This window comes from Penaeus chinensis, chromosome 33 (assembly GCF_019202785.1).
Source record: "Penaeus chinensis breed Huanghai No. 1 chromosome 33, ASM1920278v2, whole genome shotgun sequence".
Taxonomy (NCBI): Eukaryota; Metazoa; Arthropoda; class Malacostraca; order Decapoda; family Penaeidae; genus Penaeus; species Penaeus chinensis.
Window position 1 is genome coordinate 18,392,941 of NC_061851.1, and position 10,000 is coordinate 18,402,940.

General features: G+C 44.1%; 2 protein-coding genes across 2 annotated transcripts in view; both read left to right on the forward strand.

Moving 5' to 3' along the window:
* The first annotated feature begins 1,584 nt into the window (after positions 1–1,584).
* LOC125043064 lies at positions 1,585–4,175 on the forward strand. Its single transcript, XM_047639018.1, has 7 exons — positions 1,585–1,629; positions 1,731–2,322; positions 2,373–2,627; positions 2,788–2,877; positions 3,130–3,476; positions 3,634–3,687; positions 3,849–4,175. The coding sequence occupies exons 1-7, from the start codon at positions 1,585–1,587 to the stop codon at positions 4,173–4,175; spliced, it is 1,710 nt and encodes a 569-aa protein (XP_047494974.1).
* A 2,009-nt stretch (positions 4,176–6,184) lies between these two features.
* LOC125043065 overlaps positions 6,185–10,000 on the forward strand; it is a 3,846-nt gene continuing 30 nt past the window's right edge. Inside the window, exons 1-3 of the mRNA XM_047639019.1 lie at positions 6,185–6,214; positions 6,397–7,927; positions 9,861–10,000. The exon at positions 9,861–10,000 is cut by the window's right edge and continues 30 nt beyond it. Coding sequence (XP_047494975.1) covers positions 6,185–6,214; positions 6,397–7,927; positions 9,861–10,000 — 1,701 coding nt within the window. The remainder of the gene's footprint in view (positions 6,215–6,396; positions 7,928–9,860) is intronic.

Sequence of the window (10,000 nt, forward strand, 5' to 3'; positions counted from 1 at the left end):
CTCCAAGGGCTCGTGACGTGTATTCAATGCCAGTTGCAACATGGCTAATGACCAGCACCAGGGGACGAGGCTCCAAAACCCCCTGGCCAAGTTGACTCAGGCAGCATTCATCAAAGCAACTATACCTCCAGTAATGGTTGTGTCAGTGAGATCCCCAGGATTTACGGGACGACCACTTCTGCCGATGACTGTGCTTTGTCAATAGTGGATCTGAGGCAACCATCATGAAACCAAAGACTCTCCAATTCATAGACTCATGGAAACTTGTACCACAAAGATGCTACCCATTTGCTGAAGGGTGTCTAACAAGCCACCGGGTACTCTGTGTGAAGTTACTCTTCCCTTCTACATTGACCCAGACATACAACTACATCACCGCGTTGCTGTGTGCGACATAAGGTTCCCAGGAAACGTGCTCTTGGGAATGGACTTTTTAAGGAGGACATCATACTGCTTGTCTTCTGATGCCATGGAAGAATGGGCATGCCTTACCATTGAAAGTTGTACATTCCCAGTTACATACTCAGATGCTCACTCTATGCAAATAGATATTGTCGATGTGGACCCAGAAGAACTCGTACACTGACTTCATCTTAACTGAAGACCTTATCAGCCACTGTACAACTCCGACAGACGATGGAGCTCCTACTGCACACTGGGCGCTTCATAGAGGGTGTGGTTGCTAAGTCTGGCCCCAGTGATGGAGACATTATCTTTATACCCCGTGCCGTCCTACATTGTCACAGTAGTCTCAGGATGCTACTGCCCTGTGTGGGCACTGAATGACACAGCAAAGGCAATTTGGCTAACCCAGGAGACACATTTGAGGACAGTAGCTGCTACTGAAGATATACTCTTCAGGTCATAGTTCACATGAAGACAAGGATCCAGCAGATGCCACTTATTCAACAGGTTGGGATATTAGCCCGCAGAATGAAGAGTTTGCTTGGGAGGATGACCAGTTTGATTGCACCTATGGTTTGGAAGACTTTGGCTTTGACAATTATGACTTTTTCACAGGGGAATTACCACCATCACAAACACTTGCAGTTGTTGAAGCATCTGGCCTTTTAGAGGATGCCCCAGTTCAAGACAATATCCCAGCTTTGAAGTGAGACCACTTAGACAGTACCAATAAGAAAATACAGATGCTACTTAATCAGTACCAGTTTCTTTTTGATGGAGGTGAGGAAACTATTGGTCACATTCCGAACATCCAGCGCCGAATCAAAACAGGAGATTCAGCACCAGTTTCTATATGTCAGTGGCGTGTTCCACAATCTACAAGAATTGTGATCAGGGAACCATGCAATTCTATGCTTAGGGCTGGTGTGATTGATCTATCAACTTCACCATGGCTCAACCCTGTGGTCTTAGTGAAGAAATAGGGGGGAGCACTAAGGTTTTGTGTGGACTACTAGAAGCTCAATCATATAATTCCAGCAGACGCCTACCCTTTGCTTTGCATTGATGAGTTGCTGGATGAGCTGAGCCCTACTAACACCTTTACAAAGCTGGATGCTAGGGCAGCTTATGGGAGTGTAGATGTTCACCCTGATAACTGACCCAAAACAGCCTTTAGTGATGCCTGTTGCTTGTTCCAGTTCTGGCATCTCCCTTTTGGTCTCAGTACAGCTCCAACCATTTTCCAATGAATGATGACCTTTATTATCTTCCTTGCTTGGATGACACACTTTGGCAAATTTAGATTATATAGTTGTATACTCTAGGTATACTCTAGGGGTTTTGAATACCACTTGAAGCATTTGGAAGAAACATTACAATTGCTAATAGTTGCTGGCTTAAAGTTAAATCCAGAGAAGTGCACCATCGCTCCCACAAGCCTCAACTTCCTAGGATTAGCTATCTCTCCTGAAGGTGTGGCACCAAATCGTGAGAAAGTAGTTGTGATCATGGAGACACCAGCACCAAGGACCATTAAAGAAGTCCGATGTGTTCTTGGGGCAACAGGTTTCTTCAAGAAACACACAGAAGGTTATGCCAACAATGCCGCCCCACTTCACCTAATATTGAAAAAGGGACAACGATGGAAATGGGAGGAAGAACAGCAACAGGCTTTTGTTAAACTAAAAGGAAAGCTTGCTACAGCACCTGTTCTAAAGCAGCCAGACTTCACACGACCGTTTGAACTCCATACTGATGCTAGTAGTCTTGCCTTTGGAGCTGTCCATCAGAGGTATGACCAAGGAGCCATCACGTATTATAGCAGGAAGCTGAGGGATCCTAAATCACGATATCCGGTTTGTGAAGCCCTAGCAGTGGTTAAATGTGTCAGGGTGTTCAACCCTTATTTGTATGGCCGTAAGTTCTTAGTCTTCACTGACCACCGCCCCTTAGTGTATATCTTCAAGCAGCACACCAAGTCACCGCGAATGACGAGAATGAAATTAGGTATAAGGAAGGTCCCACAAACTATGTGGCTGACTTACTGTCACATCAAGTTGCTCCTGTAGATATAAATAAACTGTCTGCCGAGAAACTTGCCAAGGAACAGTACAAGGATTTCAAGTTTAAAGATATACTGTGTTATCTACAAGAAGAAACCTCTCAGGGTCGTCAAAAGCCTTCATTGTCACACCTCGTTCGGATGCGGCCTCCTCCTGGGGGTCACCCTCATGGGCCCCCACCTTGCCGGGCCTATTCGTTGCCGGCTACGCTACCGACACCCTATACAACCAACAATAAAGAGTAACACCAGGCCGTGAGTTTCCGTCAAACAAACCCCTGACATATTGGTGGATAGCGGTGACAACAAACACCTCACAGAACCCACAAAGCCTAATAAGAAGCTGCCAATGTCTCTGTCTGACCTTGATCTAAAGGATGGAATCCTATACCGTTTGAGGCACCTGCCAGGTAAAATTATCTATCAACTTTATGTACCCCCAAAAATTAAGGATTCAGCCTTGAGAGCAGCACATACACCACCACTGGCTATGCATCAAGGGATACACAGGATGTATGAGATCCTCCATGATATGTTCTACTGGCCTAATATGTTACAGGATATCAGAAATTATTTGGAATGATGTCTTACCTGCCAGCAATCCAGAGGAGTTGCTTAATGAGTGCCACTGGCAAAAGCGCCTCTTGCTCTCTACCCCTTAGAACGAGTTTCAATGGATATTCTGGATGTAAGTCAAGTGACAATGAAGTGGGTTTTAACCATTGTTGACCAACCTATCCACTTCATTCATATTGTCCCAATGAAGGATATCACTGCTTCCAGAGTACACAAAGCTTTCTTGGACCACTGGGTGACCTATTTTGGTTCACCTCTTATCATCCAAACTGATAGTGGGAGGCAATTTCAGATATTCAATGAACTTGTTGAGCTGCTCCAGTCCTCACACCACTACACAATTCGATACCCCCGTCAGGCAAATGGGCTTGTAGAGCGTACAAACCAGGTTGTGAACTCTGAGATCAGTTGTTGGAGATCGCCCAAGTACCTGGCATAAGTTTATACCAGAGCTGTGTCTAGCTTTCAATTCAGCTATACAACGGTCAACGGGAGAACAGCCATTGTATCTGCTCACAGGGAGACATGCATACTTCCTTGTGGGATTAACAAATGAAGCTTTATTTGCTGAAAAAAAAATGATTTTCTAGAAAGGCTCAGGACTACCCGGCGTGCAGCTGTCAACGCTTCAGGGGACGCACAAGGTATTTATGGGAGATACTAAAACAGATGTGTGAGAGGTAACTTTATTCCTGATGTAGGACAACTGGTATGGTACAAAGAGATGCCAGGGCCCATAGGACAAATGTAGCAAGGTCCTGCTCGTGTTGCTAAGTGGTAAGGGCAAGTTTCCTTTGAAATCCAGGATCTTGACTCTGGAAAGATTCTACAAGCTTACCTAAACCACCTTCGACCTTACCCTCTACCACTAGAACTGTCTTATGCTAATGATGCTGCTCCAGAAGTTGAGGATGAACCAGTGAGTGACAACCCTTGGGTTGCAGTCCTGACATCTTGTGTACAAGATCCTGCCTTTTCACACACTGAAATGAGGTGTGATATTAGCTGCAGTCATTTAGAGACATTGTTTCACTGTGCCTTTGGCTTAGTGCCACACAGGAAAAAGGAATGGTGTTATGAATTGGTAGGGACCTCAGTGCCAGAGAGTTCCGGTCTAGTCATTCTGGCTTGAGGATAGCTGTTAGCAGTGGTTTGTAGGAGAATTACTAATGCAGCCTTGTTATAGAAGGGTGATGTTCTGCTCTCACTTCTAACCAGTTCCAGGGGATAGAAGCTGGTGACTGTTGACTCCAGGAGCGGCTTCCAGTTCCTAGAAAATACATTCTATTTACTCAGTGCTTCTGGTTTTATATTTATGTTTATATTTAAAGGATCGCAGTTTCATGCTATGTCTACTCCTTGTGTACGGTCAGGACTCAAGTTTCTTGTATTTTTCAGGTCTCCATTGCATTTCGATCCAGAGTGGGGGATGAAAATGTAAGTTGGTCTCCCACAGCCTCCCATCTCCAGCCTCCAGTATTTATATATATATATATGTATATATATATATATATATATATATATATATATATAAATACAGGTTTCATGAAGAGGAGAGGGATTTGGTCTGGCTCAGTAGCTTTCTTTATGTGCCGTTAGTAATTTCAGTCTACCACTGATCAATATATCGATCGAAGGTGAGGGCTGTCTAGTGTTAAACGTTCTGTTACATAACTGTGTGGAAAAGCTATCAAAATATTCCTGTCTGCATCAGTGTGTGACAGGAATGTGGATGTAGTTGATATGCTAGAAGAAAATAATAAGTAAAAAACTGCGAGAAGTAGTAATTTGTAATCAGAGCCAATGTCTCGCACTGGTCTTAACGGTGATGTGCACCAGTCTATGGGAAGAGCGAAGCGAAGAGGAGGTAAGGGGAACAAGCGGGAAGCTGATGTGTGGTAGAAGAAGAAATTGGGGAATAATGAAGCATTTACTTAGGTATCAATGATTTTGCCTTACATAGAAGTTCCATGTTTCAAGAAATATGCAGCTATAATATTAAATAATTGTGTTGAAGGAGGGGGGGGGGGGGCATACTGCCTCACCTTCATATCGATAAACAATTCTTGGAAATAGCATTTTAAACAATATCCCACTACAAAGTCAATGATAGCTAGTAATACACGTTTCATTATCACCCTTTTGAAGAAAACGAAAGATGAAATGGCTTACGTAGTTTCCAAATATATATAACAATACACGTGTTGGTCTTTTCATCGCCTCATTCATAAAAATGCAATTTTCTCTGTGTTTACATCTATGTTGTTGCAAGATGTACAAAAGTGGGACCCAGTAAGTGTACTGAGATATAATTCCACAATACCATAGCTTGATGAAGATGCCGCTGCAGACGGTAGTTGTGGTGCTGCTGAAATAACATCACTATCCAAAACATTTGAATGTGATCTCCACCAGCTGACATACACTTGGTCATATAATCACTAAACTTAATTGCAGGAAAAGGAGCTAATTTGGCTCGAGATTTCATGGTAACTGGGAGAAGTGAGGGAAATTTTCATTCACATAGTCCATTGTATTTTCACTTCTGCACTAAACAGTTTTCATTGAAAGGATGAATTAGATTCGCAAGAAGATGAGCTTGTGTTATGACTTGGCCAAACCTCTTATTCGCAGCAGTTACTGAATCTCTCAGGGTCAGGTCTTTGGTCATTGACTGTAGATCAAAGGCAAAGTCATGGGAGCATGTGACTTTTGGGGTCGCGGAGCAGCTGGTGTATATATCAGTTATGGTCCAAACCCACTACGCTGGGCAGATGATCCACTTGTTGGACAATGGCCAGGGAAACCTGTCTTGTAAAGACAATGCCTAGGGAGATCAACCCTACCAAAAATCTGCGTCCCTTTGTGGCAGGTTGATGTCATCTCGGATGCCTCGCCTGTGTAATCACTGGGAAGTAGAGGGGAGCACTGATTATTGGGCAGCATCTGTACTCCTATTTCTATTTTTTTCTTTGTGTTATTATTTTTTGTTTTTGCCCAGGCACCGCTCGACACTCACTCATCCATCCACATTCTTACAACATTGGAGAGGACACTCCAGTCCGCTGTGCTCACGCTCAGTGGAGTAACAACACGGGTGAGAGGCAGTTTACCGGTTATAAGCTCTGACAAATGGCCGTCATGACGAGCGCTAGGGGTCTCTTACCGTCGGTGGGAGGGGTCATCGCGCCCCATTGGAAATCTACCGCCCTCCTTAAGCTGGGCAGCCCCCGGTAAATTAGGTGAATTCCCGTGCCATTCTAGCTTGCTTCGCCTAGGTGTGTGGGGCTAGGCCAAAAGCCGAAAAGCTAGTCTTAATAAAGACACCTGCCAAAACTCACTCAAAATCACAGAGACCAGCTCTGAAACTGGGAACCTGGAATGTCAGGACTATGCTTACTGGTATTTCAGTTGACCTTGGAAGCATAAATGACCTTAGAAAAACTGCAGTTATAAACAATGAGCTCTCTAGACTTGATGTCGACATTGTTGCACTGCAGGAGACGCGCCTTGCAGAGGCAGCTAGCCTACGCGAGAAAGACTATACCTTCTATTGGCATGGTAAACCAAAAGATGAGAGAAGGGAGCATGGTGTCGGCTTTGCTGTGAAGAATAGTCTGTTGAAAATGATTGAACCTCCAACAAACGGCTCTGAACGTATTCTCACAATGAGACTCAACACCACCACTTGCCCTGTGACACTCATCAGTGTCTACGCGCCAACTCTCATGGCCTCCTCTGACACAAAAGATGAGTTTTATGAAAATCTCTGTGCCACCCTTCTGAAAGTTCCTCCAAAAGACCAAGTTATTCTACTTGGCGATTTCAATGCCCGTGTTGGTAGTGACTACGAGGCTTGGCCTTCTTGTTTAGGCAAACTCAATTTTGGCAAAGTTAATGAAAATGGTCAGAGACTTCTTGAATTTTGCACGCGTCTCAATCTTTGCGTTGCTAACTCATTCTTTCAGACTAAACCTCAGAATAAAGTTTCTTGGAGACATCCACGCAGCAAGCATTGGCATCAGCTTGATCTTGTGCTTGTTCGTAGATCAAACCTCAATTCCATCAAAGTTGTTCGTTCTTATCACAGTGCTGACTGTGATACTGATCATTTGCTTGTTTGTTGCAAAGTTAAGCTCTCTCCAAAAAAGATGTTCTTTTCTAAGGCTAAGGGAAAGCCTCGTCTGAACACTGCAAACATGCAGGATCCTGTGCTTGTGTCACAATTTACAAACCTTTTTGAAAAGGAATATTCAATCATAGAGTCAGATCAAGCTGAAAAGCGATGGCAGTCTTTGAAATCTGCAATGCACAGCTGTGCACTTGCAACCTTTGGTAGAAAAAAAAACAAGTCTTCTGACTGGTTTGAGACAAAGTCTAAGATACTTAATCCTGTTATTGTGAAAAAGAGGCAAATGCAGTGCGTGTACAACAAGCACCCCAGTAGAGAAAATCTGTACAAGCTCCGGCAAGCCAGAAATGAGGCCAAGCAGATGGTCAGGCGTTGCGCCAATGACTACTGGATGGAGCTGAGTCAGCACATTGAAAATGCCTCTGCTACAGGCAATATCAGAGCCATGTATGAGGGCATTAAGACTGCAACAGGGCCTACTCAGATCAAATCTGCCCCCTTGAAATCCTCCTCTGGAGAACTTATTGTGGACAAGGGTAAGCAGTTGGATCGCTGGAAAGAGCATTATTCTGTCCTATACTCTAGGCAGAGCTCTGTTTCTGAGTCCGCACTTGCTGCGATGGAGCAACTTAGTGTTTTACATGAGCTTGATGAGATGCCTACAATCTCTGAGCTGAGTAAAGCTATTGACCAGCTTGCCCCTGGTAAAGCTCCAGGAAGTGATGAGATACCTCCTGATTTAATCAAACAGTGTCAGACAGTCCTCCTTAAACCTATTTATGATCTTCTTTGTTGTTGCTGGGCAGAAGGTGAAGTGCCACAGGACATGAGAGATACTAAGATAGTTACTCTCTACAAGAATAAAGGTGAACGGAGTGACTGCAACAATTACAGGGGCATATCTCTCCTTAGTATAGTGGGCAAGGTATATGCAAGAGTTCTTCTTGTCAGGTTACAAAAGCTTGCTGAGCGTGTCTATCCTGAATCTCAGTGTGGTTTCAGGGCAGGCCGATCAACTATTGACATGATCTTTGCATCGAGACAGCTTCAGGAGAAATGCAGGGAGCAAAATATGCCATTATTTCTTGCTTTTGTCGATCTGACTAAAGCGTTTGACACAGTTAGTCGTGAGGGACTGTACTTGGCGCTTTCTAAAATTGGCTGCCCTCCAAAGCTCCTTTGTCTAGTTAGATCCTTCCACCAGAACATGAAAGGGACAGTGCAGTTTGATGGAAATTTGTCTGAGCCTTTTGACATACGCAACGGCGTGAAGCAAGGTTGCGTCCTAGCCCCAACCCTCTTTGGGATCTTTTTCTCAATGCTCCTTAAACACGCTTTTGGTGATGTGAAAGAGGGTATCTTCCTTAGGACTCGGTCCGATGGGCGGCTTTTCAACCTTGCTAGACTCAGAGCAAAAACCAAAGTAAGAGAGGCTATGATCAGAGACATGCTATTTGCTGATGATGCTGGCATTGCCACTCACACAGAAGAGGAGCTCCAACTTTTGATGGACCGCCTCTCCATAGCTTGTAAAGAATTTGGCCTGATCATTAGCCTCTCAAAGACCAAAATTCTGTCTCAGGGCTCATCCTTTAAGCCTTCAATCCAAATTGACAACTATGAGCTAGGTGTCGTTGAGGATTTTACGTACCTAGGCTCTAGCATCTCTGAATCTCTTTCATTAGACTCAGAGATTAACAAGAGGATAGGCAAAGCTGCAGGTACCCTGTCAAAGCTAACTGACAGAGTGTGGGAGAACTCCACATTGAAAGTCAGCACAAAAATGTCAGTCTACAGTGCATGTATATTGAGCACTTTGCTCTATGGCAGCGAGACTTGGACACCCTATGCTAGACAAGAAGAGCGTCTTCAGATATTCCATCTGAGAAACCTGCGTTTCATCCTTGGCATCAAGTGGGAAGAAAGGAAGACAAATGTTGCGGTGCTTGAAATAGCTGGCCTTCCTTCCATTTACACACTGCTTAGGCAGCGTCGACTGAGATGGCTGGGTCATGTCCACAGAATGGATGATGGCAGAATCCCTAAAGACTTGCTCTATGGAGAGCTTGTGGAAGGGGAGAGAGTCAGAGGGCGCCCCCTACTCAGGTATAGAGATGTCTGCAAGAGGGATATGAAAGCCCTGGACATTGACGTGGCATCTTGGGAGACAATTGCCGCAAACAGGGATGCTTGGAAGCTAACCCTGAAACGTCAGCTTCCTAAAGGGGAAAGTAGATGGAAGGCATATGTCGCTGAAAAACGTGCAAGAAGAAAGGCAACAGCAGGCGAGCATCTGCAACTACCTTCCGCCTTCATTTGTCCAAACTGCGGCAGAGATTGCAAGGCTCGCATTGGCCTTCTCAGCCACAGCAAGAAATGTTCCCACTAAGCTTGTTCTTTCTGTTAATTCTATGCTGCTTCTACATAAGTTATCTCTATGCAAACATTGTTTTATCTTTATTTTATAAATTTGTACGCCGTGCACTCTGCGTACTGCCATGTGTGGAAAAATGTTTATTTTCTATATATTTTTGTTTTAACTATGTCGAGCGCTACCCATAGTCAGACATGACTTCAGGGGGCCTACTACTACTACTGAATCTCTAGCATTGCATAAAGTTGTGATTCTTTCCATATGTTCACGGTTCCAGTAGGTGTACATTTATCACTGTGTTTTGTCAAAAGCCACATCTATTGTTTCTAGTTATGCTAGTAGGTCCCCTGCTTACCACTTCAGTGTTAAGTTCTCTAACTCTAACATCAATCTTCTCTCAATCAACACAAATTTTCATGAGCTGGCCAGTTCCTTAAGTAAATCTTCAGAC

What these genes read in the sequence shown, in the direction of transcription:
- LOC125043064 (XM_047639018.1), top strand. Translation starts at nt 1,585, where the DNA reads ATGCCTGTTGCTTGTTCCAGTTCTGGCATCTCCCTTTTGGTCTCA. An exon ending in CAACCCTTATTTGTATGGCC is followed by an intron (nt 2,323 to 2,372) that starts GTAAGTTCTTAG and finishes TATATCTTCAAG; the next exon opens with CAGCACACCAAGTCACCGCG. An exon ending in CCGTTTGAGGCACCTGCCAG is followed by an intron (nt 2,878 to 3,129) that starts GTAAAATTATCT and finishes TCTACCCCTTAG; the next exon opens with AACGAGTTTCAATGGATATT.